Source organism: Corvus cornix, chromosome Z (assembly GCF_000738735.6).
Source record: "Corvus cornix cornix isolate S_Up_H32 chromosome Z, ASM73873v5, whole genome shotgun sequence".
Lineage (NCBI taxonomy): Eukaryota > Metazoa > Chordata > Aves > Passeriformes > Corvidae > Corvus > Corvus cornix.
In genome coordinates this window covers 2,960,745-2,983,014 of record NC_046357.1, presented here as the reverse complement: position 1 = coordinate 2,983,014, position 22,270 = coordinate 2,960,745, and the positions used below count along the sequence as shown (strand labels likewise).

At 37.1% G+C, this 22,270-nt stretch overlaps 1 protein-coding gene across 3 annotated transcripts in view; it reads left to right on the top strand.

The window, feature by feature from the left end:
* Positions 1-21,801, top strand: part of NLN (neurolysin) — a 38,957-nt gene extending 17,156 nt beyond the window's left edge. Inside the window, exons 4-14 of one of the 3 annotated variants that reach the window (XR_005603791.1) lie at positions 894-1,001; positions 3,254-3,356; positions 4,059-4,219; positions 5,363-5,498; positions 7,580-7,946; positions 9,328-9,529; positions 13,996-14,182; positions 15,985-16,113; positions 16,589-16,725; positions 20,388-20,495; positions 21,018-21,087. Coding sequence is in view for 2 of the 3 variants with exons in the window: in XM_010395339.4 (XP_010393641.1) it covers positions 894-1,001; positions 3,254-3,356; positions 4,059-4,219; positions 5,363-5,498; positions 7,580-7,946; positions 9,328-9,529; positions 13,996-14,182; positions 15,985-16,113; positions 16,589-16,725; positions 21,018-21,152 (1,665 nt within the window). In the remaining variant the exon portion in view is untranslated. Of the gene's footprint in view, positions 1-893; positions 1,002-3,253; positions 3,357-4,058; positions 4,220-5,362; positions 5,499-7,579; positions 7,947-9,327; positions 9,530-13,995; positions 14,183-15,984; positions 16,114-16,588; positions 16,726-20,387; positions 20,496-21,017 lie in introns of all 3 variants that reach the window. The other 2 variants (XM_010395339.4, XM_039566633.1) reach the window with 2 other exon arrangements.
* The last annotated feature ends 469 nt before the right edge of the window (positions 21,802-22,270 follow it).

Genomic DNA, 22,270 nt, shown 5'->3' with positions numbered 1-22,270 from the left:
GGTTGTTGAATATGCTCCAGATCTTATTCTTTGAAAAACTTGTATTTTGAGGTCTGAAACTTGGAATAAAGGTGAATTTGGTAGTGAAACTATCATTTTAAATTTTGTTACTCCTAACATCTGCACATGCTGACTAGTAGAGGCATGCTTAAGAATGTTGCCAGTCTTCTCCACCCACGGGCCCTCAGGAAACAGCCTGATGTAAACAGCTGCTGCAGGTTTTGTTCATGGAATTCTAAGTAGGTTTTGTTTCTTACTCTGTCTTCCAAAAAAAGTATGAAATGGTATATAAAATCATCAACTATGATGATTCTAAAAGTTCTGGAAAGTTCCAAAGCTTCATGTGTGTAGTATGTTCAAGATGATGGTCCCTGTGGGTGCCTTCCAACTCAAAATACTCTGTGATCCTGTTTTATTTGTTGTCACTGGTAGCTTGGTTCTGAAGAAGACATATATGCCCAAATTTCATGCCATCTGATAATCTTAAGTGACACTTCTAATCTTTTGGGGTGTTTTTTTCAATTCCTCTGACTTTTACGGTATAGTGTTACCTTATAGCACTGATTTTCTTCAACTATGTAAAAGAAAGTTATCTCTACAGAAGAAGCTTAAGTGCACTGTACTGTAAACTGAAAGGGCTTGCCATTATGACAGCGTGCAAATGTGCTGAGACACTTGGTAAAAGAAAATGATTTTTAAAACATTCTACATGAATGTAAGAATACTATTGTGTAAGGTACCTGTTTTTGGGAAGTTCTTCACACTAAAATCCAGGATGTTTCCTTTTTTAATATGACAGTGTTCTAAGGAACAGCTCTGTTCAAACCCTTCTAATGCTTGGTATGTTTCTTACAATGTGTTATAAATTCAATTATTCTATACTGTCATTTCAGCAAACCTGTGATCTTGAAAATGTAAAGCCTGAAACAAAGCGATATCTAGAGAAATCTGTTCAAGTGGGGAGAAGAAATGGACTCCATCTTCCTAAAGAAGTGCAGAAAGTAAATATGGACTATTTGTTTATAAAGCAAAGGTTACAAACTGTTGAAGGGATAAATTTATGGTTGGTTAGCTGTACTAAGCATATATTTGAACTTCATGCTTTTGGACCTGCTGAATTACTGCTCTCAACTGTTCTTACTTCCAGATCCATCCTTTAAAAACCTTCAATTTGAAGGTTTTTAAACTAATCTGATAAGACACCTATGGTACACAGTGGATAGAGGTGGTATGCATCACCTCATAACCTTGAGAGTAAAAGAAGCCTAGCTGAAAAAGTTTTGTTATATATTATGATTATAGAGAATGCCTAAATTAGATTTCTGGGGAAGAGACCTCTCAAAAAAATGTTACTAGTGAGCCTGCACTTTTATTCAAAAGTATGTATAACTGTTGCAAAAACACAGCTAGTTTCAGTTAACTGATGTTGTTAAATCTACCCAAGATTTTAGCCTTTAGCCTGAAAAAAAAAATCACAGTAGGTTAAAGGAGAAAACAAGCTGCTCTGAGAATTTTTCTTCGTTAAGGGAGAACTGACTTAGAAAGCAATTGTCACTTCAGGAAAACAGGAAGTAAAATTGTCAGCATCTGAGATGCTGTGGCATCGCACCCTTAAGAGGAAGGGAGCAGCCAAGATTCATATAGGTGCTTATGGTTGAAACGAACAACAAAATCAGAGGGTCTGCAAAAAACTTTTATTAGTAAATTATGTACTTGGTGTGGGAATTGGTACATTAGTCCCTGACCTAGTATAAGCACATGGGAGTGGGTTTTGGATAAAAGGGTGTGAATCTTTTTGGATAAAAAGAGTGAAAGGGAAAAGACATATAAATGAATTAAAGAGGGGAAGAGAGAAAGAAGAAACGGAGAAAGAGAGATCAGCATTCATGCCTCCAGCATCAATCCAGCTGACTAGGTGTCCAGAGTCCTGGAGGTGCTGCCTGGGCTTGGGTGGGGATACTGTTTTATAGACAAGCTTTCCTTGCCCTGGAGAAAAGTTTTGCATGTTCTGCGTAAATTAGTCATCATGCACAGTCTGTTGTTTAGACTCTTCTAGAAATGGGTCAGAGGGCTGTGGGGGCCTTTGGTGGTCTTATTCCCCCTCTCTGCATTCCAGGCCTGTTGCTCCACCTCATTCCTGTGTTTGTGCTGTACTGAGTTGTGCTTATCTCCAGGAGGTAGATCAAGGACGTTTGTCCCAGAAAAGTGCTGTCCTACCTCCTTATGGCCCCTTGTCCAGTCACATCTTGTTCTTTCTCACAGCGTGTTACTGCCAACAGTCCTTGGCTGTTGTTACCTGCAGTCCTTGGTTGGTGCCACAGCTATCCTGCTGGTGGTGTTTGAGACAAACACATTAGCCTCTTATCTTCTGGGATTCTGCAGATGCCAACATAGTTATCCTCAAATTCTGAGTGATATTTCTGACTTTATTGTGACCTTTATTTCTGACTGTTGAATAGACTTAATCCTTTGTAGAAAACAATCATTCTTCATCCACATCCTTCAGCTAGTGAGAACAGTTTGATGTGCATTTTCATAGCTTAGGAGTTACTGATGCCTCTAAAGGTATTTTGAAATTCCTTGGGAGACAATAGTTGAATTATATTTAGGTTAAAAATTGGCTAATGGTAGTCTTTGCCAAGTTTTATATTTGGTGTGCATTCTGTTACTGAGAACTACTATGTTTACGTGTTACTGTCAAGTTCAAATAGAAACTTGCCATGAGATATATTAGAAAATGTTTCAGAAATGTGAATATCAGGGTTTTAAAAAAGGTTTTGGAACGGCCTTGTGTTGTGAGAGCAGCCTCTTCTTTCTGTACAATTCCAAAGCGGTGTTTTTGAGTAGGTTACATGTTTTTTTACTCCCTTCATTCTCATTGATTTTAGTGGATATTTTTACACTTAAAATTGTAATTTAGCTTTTCAAATAAAAGAAAATAATTGAATGTTAGCACATGAAACTATTTAGTGAATGCGTTCAATCTGTTCAGTCCCCTCTAATCTGAGTTTAAAATGTTCAAGTGACAGCCCTTTGCAACAATATTGCTCTGGACCAAAAGAAACATAAAAGGAAGACTGACAGGCTGTGAAGTATGATGCTACCTGCAGTGTGTTATTTGCTCAGTCCTGGTATTTACTGTTGGTTAGTAGAGAGCCTATCTGAAAAAAATGAAATGTTACTCATGTGGAGGATAAAAATTGCCAACTTTGATGTTTGTTTTTCCACTAAGTTCAGTTTATACCTGATACAGGAAATAAAGACAATGAAGAAAAAATTGAATGAGCTGTGTATAGACTTTAACAAAAACTTGAATGAGGAAAACACATTTCTTGTATTTTCTAAGGAAGAACTTGGTGAGTAGGATGCTTTCTGTTTCTGTTTTTTCAACCTTCCAGTTTTATTGGAGTAACTGACTTTTGCCCAATGAGTGATGGTTAGATCAAGTGAAATTCTGACTGTTTCACAGTCTTTTCTGTTTCCTTTTTAGTCCTTCTCCAGAACCAATTTCGGGTTATCTTTTGCAGGTGTTCATGATGTCTTCATGTATTTGTGCTTCCTGAGCTGTTTGCCTTGCATCAAGTTAGCATGTTGGTCCTACTTTCTTTAGCATAACTTTATTCTGTACCTTTTTTCAGTTATCATCAAGCAATCCCCTGTGTAATTACTGGAAAAGCTTTTTTAGTCCTGCAGTAAAGTTTAACTAATTCAGTAATTTAAACCAAGCTAGGGAAATCATGTGACAGAGAATTTGGGGATTCATTATCTGAAGGGCATCACATAAAATGTGCTCTAATAACAGAGATTTATAGATGTAATTTAGTTTTTATCTGGTAGTCATACATGTATTTCTCTTTTGCTCTCAGGTGTTTCCAAATTTTGTTTTGCTTGGTGGAATTTGTAAAAGTTTTAGCAAATTGTTGTAAAAAAGGAGGTGTATTTCTGTGGAGATGTCTGATGTCAAAGTGGACTGCAGCAAAACAAATGCAGCAGTCTCACAAAAACAGGGGGGAGTAGATAATTTTGGTAAACATTGTTTATTAAATTGTATTCTATAGATGGCCTTCCTGATGACTTTATTAACAGTTTAGAGAAGACTGAGAAAGACAAATATAAAGTTACTTTAAAATATCCCCACTATTTTCCTATTATGAAGAAGTGCTGCATTTCAGAAACCAGGAGAAAAATGGAATCTGCCTTTAACTCGAGATGCAAAGAGGTATGTTGAGTATTGACTGTTCTACAGTGCTGTGACAGAGTTGAAAAAGGGAGGTAAACATTCAAATGTTATATTTGAGTTTTGCACGTTGTAGAGTATTTTGGAATCAAAACTTATCAGTGTGATTTTTGACAGTGCCTTGCTCCAATTTGTTATGATGTCCTGAGACCTTAGAAATTGATGATCTGCCTCTGTGTATGTGTAATTGTATGTATCTTAATATTCAAGGGGTTCTGTTAATACAAGTGGGATTTCAATCTTTTGTGAAGTTTCCCTACAGTGTTCTGCAGATGCTTACTGACACTTTCCTCACAGAAAAGGATGTCTGATTGTGGCTTCTGTATACACGCACAACTAGACAGGTACAAAATAAAAAAAGCATTGAAAGGATAGAGGATATGTCATTCAGACAATTGTACCAGCCATGCATTAGAGAACAATAGTAGAGTTGAGCTTTTGTGCTTGAAATGCTTGGAAATGTGATGAGTACAAGATAAGATAAAATGGCACCAGGTACTGAACACTTTGCAAGTCAACACACATAAAGAGATTTAATGATAAAACTGTGTGACAATCTTCAAATCTAGTGTTTGATTTTTTTTTTCCCCTGACAAATCTCACTTTTCCAGAACTAGAGATTTACACAATTACATTTTCAGCTTCTCGAGGATTCCTAAACATATTTAGGTGAAGGTTTGGGGTTTTCTGTTTCAGATCTTTCTCTGACTGCTGTTATCAGAGTGGCAAAAGAGGGAAATTTGCAAACAAACTTTGGCGCAATAGATTAGCAATCTGTCTTCACCACTTACAAGCAATTAAGCCTGCTCTCAGCAATTTCCTTATTATCTTTCACATGTAAGTGATTGATAAAGGAAATAAACTCTTCACAACCTAAAAGAAAATGCTGTATATTTTGATTAATTTAGAAAGATAAGTTATAATAAGGAGCTACCTGCAGTCAAATGCTGAGAAAAAAACTGTTCCAAGAATCTAGCTAAACTTAGGTTATTTTATATTTTAACCTTTAAGTGTTTAATTTGAAATGTTTTCTTTTCATAGGATTACAGATATTACTGAGATAATTGTTTTGATAAAATGTGTTTTCTGGTTTCATTTTACAAATTTGCCTGCTTTCTTTTTTAGGAGAACACAAAAATTCTGCAGCAATTGCTCCCACTAAGGGCAAAAGTAGCAGAGCTTCTTGGTTATAATACACATGCCAACTTTGTCCTGGAAGTAAACACTGCGAAGAGCACAGATAACGTAACAACCTTCTTAGGTTTGTTCATATTTATAAGTAATACTTGTATATTTAATGTAGTAACATGTCTCTTCAGCCAAGATGAATTTAAATACATAACTAGGTCATAGTGTCCATGAGGTTTAGCTGGAAAAGGAACTCTGATGTCTCTGTTCTGGCATATATATATTTTAGGGCAAAGGTATACTAATGCAGTTGTTCCAAATCAGGAAGCACAAGGTAAATTCTGAGAAAAACTGCTTTGTGAAAGCCAGTATAAGCAAGTGGTTAAGTCTTTCTCTGCCCCAAAATGCAGTTACCCTAATTTAGAACCAGAGTAACATGTGCAGCTTAAGCAATTTTATCAGTTCAAGAGGCTGCATCAGAATTGCAGCTTTTTGTTCCCAATTTCTTGTGCATCTGTAGCCTTGGTGTCTTCTTCTGATACAGTATAATGAAATGCATTAAGTATAATGAAAGATTACTGTATGTGATGATGCAATTTCCATGAGCTGAATAAAAAAATTTTTTCTGGAGTGATGGATTAAATCTGGAATTCAAAATCCCTGAAATGGAATTTGATCTGAAAACAGAGGTATCTTGAAAATTTTAAACATAGTAGTTTATGAATTAATTTAGAGTCATCTTGTTCATGTCAGCGGACTCTTGGACATGGAGTTAACCTCTACTTTCTGAAATTATGTAGCTCCACAGAATAGTATGTCTTCCTTCATTACTGTGTCCTAACACCACTCAGGACATGTATGATGTGTCATACAAATAACCCACCTAAATAAATTAATGCAAAAATAAGGTATGTTTATTGGTAGTGGATTTTTGTGTTTATGCTTCAGTAAAAGATTCAAATGCCCCCCTTTCTGAACATATAATTCTGTTGCATTTCTCTTGAAATGCTCCTTCATGAGATCAGATCCATATTTGGCAATAATAATTATCAGTATACTTGAAAATTACCTAATACTTTTGATTTATTATTAAATGTTAGATATTTTAAGTGTACTTGAAGTATTTTAGACTTTCTTTATCCATTATATTTTTGTAATACTGTGGGGTTTTTGTTTATTTTGAAGCTGACACACATAATTTAGCATCGACTTTTACAGCTTGAGATCAGATACTTTTCATAAATATCATGCTTCGTAGTAATTCTCACAGAGGGAGAATGTACTTTAGATTAATTGTCACTTTTAATTTAGTTCTTTTGATATATCCTCAGCTACAAGCATGACAGTATATTTTGCTCTACTTTGTTCCTATCTATTAATGTTTTAAATCAAATGTGCATAAGGTGATCTTACGTCTAGGAAGAAGAGCATTCTCTCCTGTGATATATTCTGAATTTAGCACAGTACAAGCTGCAAACAGTACTTAAATCATGTAAATGCATTTAACGCCTTACAGCCTTCCTAGAAACAGGAGTGGCAATTCCTAAATTTTACACTCTAGGTATCAACAATGATCATTAATGTGAATTCTTAATGAAGAAAAAAGTTTCTGATAAACCAGAAATAGTTACAAGAGAAAAAGTACAGTATGTTTCAGTAAGCCTAAATATTTTAATTCAATATGTCTGCTTCATGAAGGCTATATTGGAAAAATTTTGAATCATAATATCCAAGGGCTAGTCTGGAAGCCAGCCATCCTACAGGCAAGAATTCTTGAGTCTCTTGGTTTTTTTTGGAGGACTTTAGCTAGAAGTATTGAATTCTGTGTTGTACTTCCTTCCACTAACTAATAGTAGTTGTAGTCTGGCTGTTGCTGAAGAAATGTATGAGGAATACTGAGATTACATGAGGTAAAATTAAAGGATTCAAGTGTAAGTGTCTAGTGTTACTTTTTATTTATGATGTCTTGGAAAAAGTCTTAATTTACCAAAACCCTTCACACCACTCCTAGACCTACATGGAATACTGTATCATTTACAGCATGCCTGCAACTAAGACTTCTTAGGACAAGAAAACAGATGTTCCTTGGTGTTGGTCAATGAATGGAAAACATCCAGTACTGGAGTATGTGCTTGAAGTGTTGAGTGTATTTCATAGGAATACACATTATAGTAAGGAACATGAAAGTTGACTCCAAGGCAATCTTTCTTTCAGATGATTTGAGTAAAAAGCTAAAGCCATTGGTTGAGGAAGAAACACGATTCATTCTAGATCTGAAGAAAAAGGAATGTAAAGAAAGAAACTTTGATTATGATGGAAGAATCAATGCATGGGATCTTCATTATTATATGAACAAAACTGAAGAGCTGAAGTACTCCATAGATCAAGAAAAACTGAAGGAATACTTCCCAATTGAGGCTGTTACAGAAGGCTTACTGAATATTTACCAGAAGCTGCTGGGGCTTGAATTTGAGCAAATAGAAGGTGCTCATGTCTGGCACGGTAGTGTTACTCTTTATACAGTAAAGGATAAATCAACAGGAGAAATGCTAGGGCAGTTCTATTTGGATCTTTACCCCAGGTAACTATGACTTAGTGTTTTGCTTACATGTTTAAAATGGAATTTGTCTTAATAGGTTGCTGCTTGTTTGGTTAAAATTAAATGCATTTGGAAGTAAATATTTGTTCCACTGACAAGATTATTAGTGTGTTTCATTAAGTTGTCCTCTGGACTGTGTTCAGATATTTTTCTGCTTTTTTTTTTTTAAGTACTTCCATATTTCTTGCTTATATTCATTTTATGAAGCATTGCTACTTCACTCATATTTTTGGTAGTACTGCTCTCTAGTCAATTGTCCATAATATTTTGCATCTACACGCTTTTCTTCCTAACCTACTACGGCGTTTTAAGTTTCATTTCTGCTGAACTGTTACTCCAGCTTGCTCAGATCAATTCTATTTCTGTCTGCCAAGAGTTCCTAGTTTCTCCCAGTTCCTCTTTACTCTTGATGTGTATTTTCTACCCTGTTGTCCAGACTGCTGAATCAAATAGATCAATACGAAAAATTGATTCCTGTTGAGCACACATTCAGATTTACTTCCTTGTTGATCTCTGTAGCTCTCCATCTCTCTTTGTAGCTGTTTACAGCATCATCTGTGTTTTGTCAAAGATTAGGAGACTGGACTGGTTTCACAGGATTTATTCTAAGCTAGTCCTTTTTGGCTATTTGTTGCTGGCTTTTTGTTTGCTTCGGTGTAGGGTTTTTTACGTTAGTATTTAGCGTTTTATAAATTTGCTGATATTCTTTTTTAATATAAGTTGATTGAAGGTTTTCTGGCCTAAGAAAATTAGGTTACTCAATATATGTAGTAGTACAGAAACTGTTCTTTTTACTCTATCTATTCATACAATATCTAACATAACTATCTCCTTCATCTGTTCACCTGCTTCCACCTTTATATGTATCAGTTGAATTGCTGAAGGTATGTGTTAGTAAGACTTCTCTGACTTAATCTGAGTAGTTAACTGAATAGTTTAGGGCAAAAATGTCAAAATAATTTTCCTTTAAACTCTTGTATCACAGTGAAAATGCAGTGTACTGTATTCTTTTGTCTCCTGCAGTAAAAAAAAAAATTGCAACAGAGAACAGAACCTAGTCCTTCCTGTTGCAGTAGCAGTTTAAAACAATTGACATTGAAATACATATACTTTCAGCATTTCAGTAAAAAACAGATTCTTGTAAATGCTGCTGGGAATCTTGAACTTGTGATTTCAGTATGAGAGTAGAAGGGCCTTTTTTTCCCCTTATGCTCTTAACTTACTGAGTCTTAGAAGCCATGAAAAGATGTACATTTTTTGTGTAGAGACACTGACTGACTGTCCCTGTTCTTGAATAGGCTTTGCCATTCTGGTGAGCAGGGCTGTGGTTTGAAGGTAGTGTCTGATATATTTTCTTATACAGAGAGGGAAAGTATGGGCATGCAGCCTGCTTTGGTCTACAACCTGGCTGTCTCCTCTCCGATGGCAGCAGATTGATGTCTGTAGCTGCTCTGGTAACCAACTTCACAAAGCCAGCATCGGATCGGCCATCGCTGCTGCGGCATGATGAAGTAAAGACTTACTTCCATGAATTTGGTCATGTAATGCATCAGATATGTGCACAGGTTAGTGATGTTTCTATTCCAGTGTAAGACTTACTTCTTTCTCCGCTGTCTCAAAGCAAGGTATAGGTCTGTTTTGGTGGTTTCTAATTTTAGTAAAGCGCATATTCAGAGTTCTGGTTATTTTTTAAAGCATCAGGTTGTTTTTTGTTTTAATATTGATTTAAAACTGAAGCAATAAATACATCTTCTTATGAAAAACATTTTTGTAGGAACATGTACTTTTGCATTTGCATCATGCAGGAGTCTATTCACTCATCACAGGTAAGGTGAAGAAGATGCTCAGTCATGGCTTTGTTCAGAGGACTTTTTATTACTTCTTGTTTCATACTATGTATTAGAAACAAAAACAGGTTGCTGTGCCTAGGAATGAAAATAATTTCTGAGGCTAGATGACCTCCAGCATTTTGGCATTTAGTACATTGAGACCTATCCGTCTTGACACCACAAGCATAAAACAGGTCTTGCCTGAGCTGTTTTGTTTTCTCCTATCTAACAGGTTAGGTTTATTGCAGTGACCAGAAAGAACTGAAGGTAGTTTCAGATTTTCCATCAGGATACTAAAAAAGTTGTAAACTTGCTGTTTTCATTTTTACTTACATGTAAAATTGATACTGCCAAATGATACATTTATTATTAGCCTAATGAAAATTTTATATTTCAGAAAGACATGAGTGTCAGTATTCACACACCAAAAAATTCACATAGTTATCTACAAATTCAGATTTTGTGTAGCACTTCCTTTATCTTCTGTATAAGCAAATACAAAATAATAAAATCAAGGAAGAAGTGACCCACATTAGATTTTTTGACCATGATCCTAGAGACTGGGACTGCAGAATAAAGAAACAACATAATCACAGAAATCCATATATTAAATACAGAGTTAATAAATAGGTAGACTTGCTTAGATACTTTTTAATCATCTTAAAGGTAAAAATATAGTTATTATTTATCATCTTCACCCTGTAATAGGTGTTTCTGATATCAAAAATTGAAGAATAAAACCTAGACAGTATAGAAGCTATATATAAATGAAGCACAATTGGCATTGTTATAAAATGGTACAAAACTGACTGCAACATTTGGACAACCAGTGAGGATGTGCCTGGGTGTTTTGGAGTCCCTTCAGGGCAGCTGAAGCCAGCAATTCCAATGCATATGTACTTCAGTTGCTATGGAATTGCACACAGATCAGAGAGGCCTGCTTTCCAGTTGTTTCTTGCACTGCTCTGGTGTTTTCTGTGTGCCCAGCTGCCATGCTGACTTCTTCTGTATTGTATGTAAATAGTTATTTGCATGTGTGGAAACTCACTAGTCCCACATAAGAACATCCTGTCCTCTGGAATTTGTGTGTACAAAGCACTGTCTTGTTTCATATGATGATTTGTTTAAGCATGTTAAGACTTGACAATTAAATGCTGTGCAAGGATGAGACTGGGAGGGAATTTGTGAGCTGCTGGTAAAGGTCTGATTAAGTAATGTACTGGAAAAGTGACATATACTGTTGGAGAGTGAGATCAGGGCAGGGAGGGAATTTGTTTAAGTTGTTCAGGAAGGAGAGCTCTTGAAGTAACTTCAAACCAAATTGTCTTGATGTTTTTTGTTAGTGTGGTGCACTTGGATATGGGTAAATGAAGGTATCTGAAGGTCACTTGCTTTTTGCTCTAGCCACTTCTATCACCATTTCTTCCCTGAAGCTGATGCTTCCTAGCTGTTCTTCAGAGCTGCTATTCAGCAAGGATAGTAAGAAGGGCCAGCCTGTTACAACTGTGGATTTGGGCAGCCTGCAGGAATAAACAAAAACCAAAGTTTTACTCCTTTTGTGTTGTTCTTCTGAAGACGTGAGAGGAAGACACATGCATGTTGACACAGATGTCAGTTCAAGGTTATGTCCTGTATTATACCTGCTTTTTTTGGTAACCCTGCAAGAAAGTAAGTTCAAAAGTGTGTAATCCTGTGAGCATCTATTTTCCACTGGAGGGTGGACTGTAAGAATATCAACATCTCGTAGAGAGGACAACAGAGAATTCTTTTTCTTTTAGCACATAAATGTTTTGTTAGTATGTTGATGAGAAGGAAAAGAAAATAAAATTGACCTGGCAAGAGGAGGAGGACTTACTACATGACAAGGGTGGAGTGATGATAGGAAGGCTCTACAGAGGGATCTGAGCAGACCAGTTGCATAAGGTTCAACAAGGCCCAGTGCTGGCTCCTGCCCTTGGGTCACAACAACCCCAGGCAGCTCCACAGGCTGGGGCAGAGTGGCTGGAAAGGGCCCAGTGGAAAAGGACCTGGGAATGCTGGTCAGCAGCAGCTGAACATCAGCCAGGGTGTGCCCAGGTGGCCAAGAGGGCAAATGGCATCCTGGCCTGGATCAGCAATGGTGTGGCCAGCCGGACCAGGGCAGGGACTGTGCCCCTGTACTGGGCACTGGTGAGGCCACACCTCAAGTGCTGTGTTCAGTTCTGGGCCCTCAGTTCAGGAAGGACATTGAGGTGCTGGAGCGAGTCCAGAGAAAGGGAACAGAGGTGGGAAGGGATTTGGAGGACAAGTCCTGTGAGGAGCAGCTGAGGGAGCTGGGGGTGTTTATCCTGGAGAAAAGGAGGCTCAGGGGGGACTTTATCGCTCTTTACAACTGCCTGAAAGGAAGCTGTAGCCAGATGGGGGCCAGCTTCTTCTCCCAGGCAATCAATGACAGGAAATGGCTTAAGTTGCACCTGGGGAGGTTTAGATTGGATATTAGTCAAAATTTTTTTCACTGAAAGAGTTGTAAAGCTTTGAAATCATCTACCCAGGGAAATGGTGGAGTCAGCAGCCCTGGGAGCATTCAAAAACTGTGTGGATATGGTACTTGAGGACATAGGTTAATAGCTTAATTGTAGGAACCCAGAGTGCAGAGAATATTTCTCTGCCTGTTTTTAAGGGTTCTTACCCCCCTGAACAACACTGTTTCAACTGCCAACCTTGGAAAAAATTACCAACGATCAGACAAGAACTAGAAAATACAGTGGTGTGAATCAGATGATAGACTACTATGTAAGATTGCCACAGGGTAAGAAATTTTAGAGGTTTTGGGCTTCTCTTTGTAGTAAATAGATAAGAGTAAAAAATATCAAAATGGAGGATTGTTGTTGTTCTCTAAACCTTCTTCTCCTTCTTCTACTACTCCATGTTCTGCAGTAAAAGTAGTTCGGAATGATTGGATAGAAAATTCCGCAGTTCCTAGTTGTGTTACTGAATAATTGGTAGGAAAGTGAAAATAATGTACGTTTTTTGTAACCATTGGTTAAATTATCTTTAAAAGGCCGTGTAAATCTTGATAATTTGACTTCTCTCCTGCTTTCTGTGCTCTATGCTGTACCTGGGTCACGCTAGTGGCTCTGTTCCTCTGATAAGACTTAATAAACAACTATCTGGTGGCATTGAAACTCCAGGAAAAGTGTCCGTTTATCTTTGAAACTCCTTGCAAGGACTTTTAGAAAATTCTCTCCCATCACGAGGGATTTGACTTATGGCATGGTTCAGTGACTTAATGGTGAATGTGGTTGTGATGCTGGGTTGGTGGTTGTACTTGATAATCTTAAAAGTATTTTCTGACCTTTATGATGCTATGATTCTATGAGACCAAATAATTTCTGTGTATTTGAACAACATTTGAACAATTTCAGAGGTGACTTCTTAGAAATATTTGGATTTGGAGTATATTTTAGTGAGGATTCTTAACTGTACAAACTTTTCTTCAAAATTAATATTGGCGGAGCTTTTAAAGCATGAAGTTATTGCCGATACTGAAATAAAAAAAAAGTTCTAATGTGCTTGGCTTTCAGAAAAAATATTCTTTTATCAAAGTGTCAGATTTGAAACTTTTAATGAATAAGGTTGCTAGGATTTATTTATTTAAGTCCATCTATTACTGGCTAAAAAAATTGTGCTGTATGTTAACCACATATATTACAAATGATGACAAATAGGGCAAAGCTTAATAGAATAAGTTTGTTAAGTAAAGTCTATGTATCAGGTGTGGTAGACTGCAATGCAATAAACTTTTTAAGTGCATAGTTAGAGTTTATTATTTTACTTTGGTGTAATACAACAAAAATCTATAATAATTTCCAAATTATATCATTGTCACAAGACAGCATAAAAACATTTGTATTGCTGTCATAACCTAAAAGGTAAAAATCAATAATACTAAAAAAATGGAAGTACTGTTCTACACCAGTAGATAATGTAGTATTTAACTACTGAGTAGTCTACTTTATTCCTTTATAATAGTGTTATGTCTGCTTTTTTTCCTCCTTTCTTTAAATTTCATTTTTAAATTATTGCTATTATTATTATTGGTCCGTTCAAATTATTCCTTTTGCTGTGATTTAAACTGAAATGTTGAAATTGGAAGTGTTATATTCTGCTAAAAATCTTGGCTTCTATTTTAGCTTTATTCAATGGCTTCTTTTTTCTTCTAGACTGATTTTGCGAGGTTTAGTGGAACCAATGTGGAAACAGACTTTGTAGAGGTACCTTCACAAATGTTTGAGAATTGGGTGTGGGAAAAAGAGCCACTACAACAAATGTCAAGACATTATAAAGATGCAACCCATGTTGGAGACATACTCCTTGAGAAACTTGCTGCCTCTAGACTTGCTAACACAGGTATCTCTCTGCCTTTTTTTCCCCACAGTATATGTATAAAAGTATATAGTTTTAAAAGCTGACAAACGTAACAAGCCTATTAAATTTCTTCTGTGTGTACACTTACCACTGTCTTTCTGGGTTTATTTGCATGGGTACCCCCACTAATAAAGGCTATGATGACAGAACTCTTTGCAGAAACAGTAGCAGCTCTGATTTTCCAGGCCACCTACATGACTAAAATACCTTTCCTCTCCATGTAAATTTTTTTACCTACCAGCTTTGCTCGTTTAAAATTGGTGGTGTTTCTGGGGGGTGGAGGAGGGTAGTCTGTTGTGGTCTGGTGTGGTTTTTGTGGGGTTCTTTATCTTATTTATACTCCAGAATAGGCACTCTGCTTGAATACAGTGTATCTATATGTATCGTCTACATTTGATTTGCATGCGACACTTGACAGATATGAAAGTTATTTGCAAATTTACTGAACAGACGTAACATATCCCAGACAGGACTGTTGTAGACCTTCTACGTATCTCCATTAACATTGTAATCTCACGTCATTACCTATCATGTCATTATTATTCTATCACTCCCACCTCTTTATTCTTATAATCAGAGCTTCCTATTTATGGTACAAATTCATCATTAAGCTACTCCTGCTTATTTCATACTCCTTTCCTATCCTGAACAAGAAGTCTTTGTGCTTGTGGTTTGTACAGACTCTAGCTGCATAAGAATTTTGTCTGAGTAAAGGTTCATATCTTGTAGCCCCTTAAAAAAAGCTTACAGCAGCTGCAGCAGCAGTTCTTGGTGTAAACTTCTTCGAAGTGTCTTAGAGTAGATAACTGAGTAGGCCCTGAATAAAATGGTATATGGTAAATGAAGATAGCTGAAAACATTTTAAATACTAAAATTTGCTTTTAAAATATCTGCTTTATTTTAGTTTTGATCTATGAGGAAAGTAATATTCAAAAAGACGGAGCTTAGCATGATAATTCCTTTATTAAAGCTATGCCTCTCAACTCTTTGTAGGCGGAGTAAATCAGATGGAAGTGATGTAACTCCAGAGTTCTAATAATTTAGTATGCATGTTGAGATCTTTGAAGGAAAGATGCAAATAAAACTCCAGCTATTTTGATGCTGGTTAATTGTAGGTTACGGGCGGGTTCGGTCAGGACGGACGGTGACGGGAGATCTCTATAGGCAGGTCTTGGGACACAGTCGGTTTATTGCAAAAGACGTGGGTATAGGGGCACTGCTCAGAGCTGCCAGACTCAGCTCTGAGCAGGCCCAAGAGAGCAAGAGAGTAAGTGGGTGAGAGAGAGAGAGAGAGAGTGTAAGAGCAAGAGTAGAAGTGGAAGTAGAAGTAAGGAAAGGAATGTCTGAAGTCCTGGTTACAATACAATAAATCATCTTCTGTACTGAATATTCTAATTGTCACTAACCAATCTAATACAAGATACAAATCCTATAGTATTTACATACAGCCTATAAGAGTTCTTATATTACCATAGAGTGTTACATCTTAACTTCTAAAAACTACTCTTTGGACCCCTTCTGCTGAGCTAGTAGGGTCTGCTCTGACCCTTGGACCTGCCTGCAAGCAGAGGGTATTGTTCCATCAAGAGGGGATTATCTTCAGTCGGCCATACCATTGTTTTCCAGTTGTTCAGTAACTAAGACTTGGTATTTCAAAAGTGGCTTTCATTTCGATGTTGCCTGTAGTTTTCATATTCACAAAATCTTTTGTCAGGCAATCATATTTATAAGGCTTTCCTGTTTCATCTTCCCCAACAGTTAATTAAATGTTTTTACCCAATTAGGCCTTCTAACCCTCCGTCAGATTGTTTTGAGCAAAGTTGACCAGGCACTGCATACAAAGCTGTCTGTTGACCCATCAGATGAATATGCAAAATACTGTATGGAGATTCTAGGAATTCCTGCCACCCCAGGTATGTCAGTATAAAGCTTTTGTACAGCATGTCCAGATGGTTCAATTTAACATGCTTTTCTTTCTCAGTAATGCTTGGCATACAAAAAACTGAGTTGTTTGTGGAATAATCTACTTTATGAAGCTGAAATAATTATTTTGAAACTTAGGATGATCTTAATGATCTCTTCTGAAGGAAGATTAAGGTAAATATAAAACCTAGCCTTTTGCAGGATATATTTTAGAGTGATATGACATGAATTCCACTTTAGATGTTCTGTCACATCTGTGTTGGATGTACAAGTAGCCTAAAATGGCAAATTGAATTTCCTTTGTTTTCAACAGAGTATGTTCAATACTTTGAGACATACTCAGACCCTTTATGTTAAAAGTTTCAAAGTAGTTGATATAAATTCCTTATTAATTTATTGTTGAACTGCTGTATACATCAACGAAATAATGGATTTCAGTAACTTGATGTTAATCTGCTTTTCAAGGAACAAACATGCCGGCTACTTTTGGACATTTGGCAGGTGGTTATGATGGTCAATATTACGGATACCTGTGGAGTGAAGTGTTTTCCATGGATATCTTTTATAGCTGCTTTAAGCAAGAAGGAATAATGAATCCAAAGGTAGGTGATGAATACTTTTTGATAAACACTTCTGTTGCACTTTGTCTCTGAAACTACATTTACTGCCATCGTGATCCATAAGTATAATGTCTCAAGTACTACTTCTGTACCTGTCAAGTTCAGATCAACAACAAAAAAAGGTGTAAAGGTAACTTTAAGAAAATCATCTTAAAATTTCCAAGAGCACTTGGATTTTAATACAGTGTCTTGGTATGAAAGACAGGTGTCTGCCAAGGAAGGCAGGAGCCTCCCTTGGAATGGAAGGAAAAAAATTGCAACCCCCTTCCCTCCGAATTATTATAATTTTGAAATTAAGGGGCTTTCAGGCAAAGATATGAGGAACAGGAATAACAGTTCTTTACTATTATATATCTATATGTGTATAACAAGGCAAACAAACAACAATAACTCTGGCAGTAACAGCGAACAATCACAAACCCAGTCCCAGCCTTCTCGGCTGTCAGACCCTTTCCCCTCGGGTGCAGTTCCGCTCGCAGCCGGCAGGGGCGCTGGCGGCTCCCGGTGAGCAGGGCAGGTGCGATGGTTCCCCCGCGGCTGCAGGGGGCGCTCCGGAGCGAGCTCGGGGAGCACGCGGCACTGGCGGCCTGGGATCCCGGGAAGGGATGGAACAAAGGCTTCACAAACCCCTGGGCAGCCGATCCCAGTGTCCGGCCGGACCCTCGGGAACAGCAGGCTGGAACAGCAGGGACAAGCACAAATCCTGGGTGGCAGACGAGATGTATCCAAACTCAGGAGCTGTGGTGGGAACCCCCGGAGGTCTGGGCAGGCAGGGCGCGGTGGGGGCTACCGAGTAGCAAAGGCTCGAAGCAATGGCGGGGACAGGGCAGCCGCAGCCTGGCTCCCAGGGGGGCAGGGAAAAACGGACTTGGGAATTCCGGGGTCTCTCCGGTAGGAGGAAGGCAGCCGAAGAAGCAGCCTCTCTCTCTGTCCAAACTCTGGGAACTGACTGCCCACAAACCCAAGTGAAAAAGAGTAGTCAGATGCACCCCACCGCTGTGGCCAGGTCTTTTGTTTTTCCTAAGCACCTAGTAATTCATCCTCCTGGCAACATGTATGGGGAAAATTCCTTTAAGAGAAAAAGAAAGCTGGAGGATAACTAAAACCCCAACATACAGTTATTAAATCATCATATATTTAATACTGTAGTACTTTTAAGATACTGTGTTGCCTTGTCTAATGCCTTCTGCTGTAATTTTAGACTGACAAAACATTCCTCCGTTGCAAAAGCAGATGCATATTCATTATGCTGTGAAACCTGTATGATAGTAGTGATCTGTTTCTTTTACATTTCCATTACATTTTAGGTATGTCAACTCTGTGGTCCTTTTATGTAGTTACTATTTAGAAAATTGGATTTATTTTGAGCTTTCTGTCACAGCATAGAATAATGTGAAAATTGTTTCATCTTCAGTTTAAATCCCAAGTCCCTTTTGAAGTCCAAATCATTAAGAGGTTCTAGATTTACTGGGTCTTTTTTCCCTAGAGTAATTCTCCAGCCTCTTCTGCCTCCAGCAGAAAAAAAGGTTAAATAGTAATGTGGTTAGTAGTCCTGCCAATTCTGGCAACGTTTCTCAGAGATTATAGGATTATAGTATTAGTTGAGGTGCTGCAGATGAGATAGGTGAGTTCTATCATAGGAAAGACCTTTTGGTTTTCCTGATCCTCTTAACTCTGTTCTTGATTCAGCTGCCAGCAGTAGTTCTTCCTTTAGATAGAAGTATAAGAGAGAAATAAAGGAGAGAGTAGAAAATGCATGACTGTCCTTTTCCTCACCTGGAATTTGCCTTCTTTCCTCCCTGTACTTACTACAGCAACCAGAACTTCTAGAACTGTCCATCCCTCTAGAGGATGGAGATAGTAAACACCTCTCTGGACAAAGAGAGGAGTCCAAAGAATACATGTGGTAGGACTGTGAAACTAAGGCAGTGGTTAGGCCAACAACACCCAAAAGGGGTTTTATGGAGAAAGCAGCCAACTTCACCGTTTGAGAGAAGAAGTGACATAGGGTTTGGAGGTAAAGATTAATTGTGAAGGGATAGGGATTCATTACAGGTACATATGAGAATAAGCATACCTGCTTTTTCACTGGGAATCTCATCACTCATAAATAAGAGCAGTAGAGAAGAAGTGTCAAGTTAAATGAGTAAATAAAATAACTTTTAATGAAATGTTGTTCACGGATCTTAAAAATGGTATTTCAGGAGGGGTGAGACATGCTGTCTTTTATAACTTTGGGGAAGATGTTTAATGATGCTGGTGCCAAAACTGGGGAACTTCGTGTCAGGTTTTTGTTCTGACATGCCCACATCCCTCCAGTGCTATCACACTTTTGTTCTGTCAGTTTTACTCTTTTTTCTCAAAACTCTATTTTGAGTGACTGTATGGTCAAAGCCCTAAGCTATAGTTTGGCAGAATTGGTCTGTTACCTTTACTTCTCCTGAGGGATGCCTTGTATTCTAATTTTTTGTGAGAATTTTTGTTTTCTTTGCCTGTGTATGGGAGGCTTTGAAAAGAAATTAATTATGGTAAAAGTGAATATTTTTGTGGAACAGCTGGAAGACAACTAATGCCTCTTTTATTGTGAGGCCTGTTATCCAGGCCAAAAAATGAAGAAGAAAAGTGATTATTTATGCGTGTCACTTACTCTCTGGCATATGTGCACACAAACACTTTGTGTGAATGCTGATATAATTTCAGGGGTAGCTGTGGAGATTTTTTCCCCTCCCTCTTCAATGCTATCTTTTCAAATTAGTTCTCTTTTAACCCAAATAATTGTGATAGCATCCCACAGGATGGGACAAACCATTTTTTATAAATGAATACTAGATAGCAGTATGTTTTTTGTAGTTACTCGTACTTCATTATATCTAGACTTAGACTAGTCTTCAGAACAGCAGAAAAGGGAAATGGTTAAGGTATTATGACTAGGGCTTATAGAAATTTGGCTTACTTTTTCCTGTTTGAATAAAAGCTCTCCTTCTGTTTTGAGCAACTATTATACAGCCTAATTTCAGAGACTGGATCTATAAAATTCTTCAACAAACAATTAACTCTAACTTAATTGGTAGACAGACACTCCTCAATTCTTGCACTTTATCTGAAATAAGATCAGGTCTCCCTAGAACTGAGCAGTATTCTGACTCTGAAAGGACAACAGCAAAGACTCAAATCTACTCAAATAATACTTTTAAGCTAGAAGGAACAATATATTAATTTGCTGATGATGCTCAGGAAACTAACAAAAATAGTGAAGTGTGATCAGTGCTTCAGTGATTTTAAAAAAAATTATTATTTATTTTTATTTTATTTTAGATTTTTCCAGCTGTAATTCAGACAATGGAAATGGTAGTTCAATTAAGTCATGGAAGTCCATCACTTAAAAACACCTTTCCTTGTTTTTACAGTACAGTCATGAGGAAGCAATGTGGTCCTGTTGAGTTGTGGGGGAAGTGTGTATGTGTATATACGCTGACTAAAAGGAAGAACATTGTCTTCAATATCAGAAGCATTTGGGACATCTACATGCAAAATAACATTTTCTCATTTGTAGTCATGTCTCAGAATCCCAGAGTTTTTCATATATATATGTTCCTTAAAATACAACTTCTTTTTAAGAAACTCCTCATTACTTGTTTTCTCAGAAACTTCATTCATTTTTTAAAAGAAATCCATTCTTTCTGGAGCAATAATGTTTCTTCCTGAAATTAAAACCTGAGTTAAGTCTCATCTTCTTTAAGATACTTTAATAGGTGAGTTAGATGTGTTTGTATGTATGATATATACAACTATGTATATTATATAGGTGTATGTGCCATGCCATTCCACAATGCTATACCTGTCTTATCTCTGACGTATCATGTCTGTTATCTAAACAGAGATTAAAGAAAGAGAAATCATCAGTTAGAGAAAGGATGTTGGGTTCCCTCTTCCTGCCTGTCAGACGCAAGGGCAGTCCTTCACTGAGGATTTTGAGGAGGTTGTGTGCTTGTTATACTTTATAGACAAGTTGTGATTGTACCTTGAAAACCAGTGTAAAACCACAAGAAAAATAATTTCTTTACAATTGGTCGAATTTCTGCTCGTCTGAGTTCTTCCAGCAGATCTAAATTATACTTGTCATATATCCTGGTATATCATAATTTGGTATTAGGAAAATCTGGAAGGAGAAACGTTGTTTTATCATGAGTATATTTTTCAATATGCAACAAATACAGAAAAAGAGGCAGTTGGCAAGATAAGAAGTACTAACATTCTGCTTTACCTTCTATCAGGCTGGGATGAAATACAGAAACCTCATTTTGAAACCTGGAGGATCTTTGGATGGAATGGATATGCTACAAAATTTCTTGGAGCGTAAACCAAGCCAGAGAGCTTTCCTGTTGAGTAAGGGATTATGTGTTCCATAAAGTTATGATTCCTTTGTAATGGCATATAAGCATGGAACAAGCTGGAAATGTCAGTGTATTTCACATTTTAACTATGTATCACTCTAGGGAAACTGGGTCATTTTTTGATGATTTTTTAAATTGTATAAATAAAAATGTGACTTTTACAAAAAGATTTCGTAGGACTACAAAATTCAAAATATCAGGGAAATAATTCTGAGATGTGCAGAAGCTGAGGAATTTGGATGGTAATTTTTTTTAATTGTTATGAAATAATACTAATTAATACTAATCAGTATGAGGAGTTAATGCCATGTTTCTCTTTTTAGAGATGCACTTGAATTATGTCTTGTGAATGAATTTTAAAACTGAAGGGGATAAAAAGAACACTGCCAGCAATAAAGGAAACAGATTAATTCTTATTCTCTATTCTCTATTCTCTATTGTATTGATGGCTCACCAGGGTCTCTGATGAACAGGAAGTGTGTTTGATTATGTCATTGTCTGAGTTCAGTCCACTACCTGACAAATTTCAAGACTGAGAACCTGCCCCAGATAGCTTTACAGCAGAGATGTTTGTGTGATACTTTAAAACTTAATTCTGATGCATGTTAAATTTTTGTACCATTTATATACCTTTAAAGTATAACTAAAAATCAGCCAAAACCTATGACTTTTTCAGTTATTCCACCACTCTTTCTGTTGATGATCACAAATCAGTTCTTTGTTTTCCAAATTACATCTACCCTGGCATTGAAATACTGTACTTGAGCAATAATAGTGGCTTCAGTTGGTGTTAAGTATTTTGAGGTACAAATAGGGAAGGAAGGAAGGAAATAAGATATCCCTGGTGGGAATGATAAAAGTCAATTAAAAGTTTTCCTGTTCCTTTCCAGTGTGGCATGGAGAGATGGTACAAATAAGTGCAATAGACTTAATGATTTCAGCTGTGGGAGTGTGAAAGTAATCGAGGAATTATTCTGCAGTTTTTCTGCAAGATCAGGAAAAATTAGTCCTACAAGCCAACTCTACACCATCCAAATAAAGCTGCTAATCCAAGTGCACTTTTCTTGTCTTAGGTATCATATCTTACTGTGGTTTTACTATTACAGCATGTATATGAACAACTTTTTAATTTT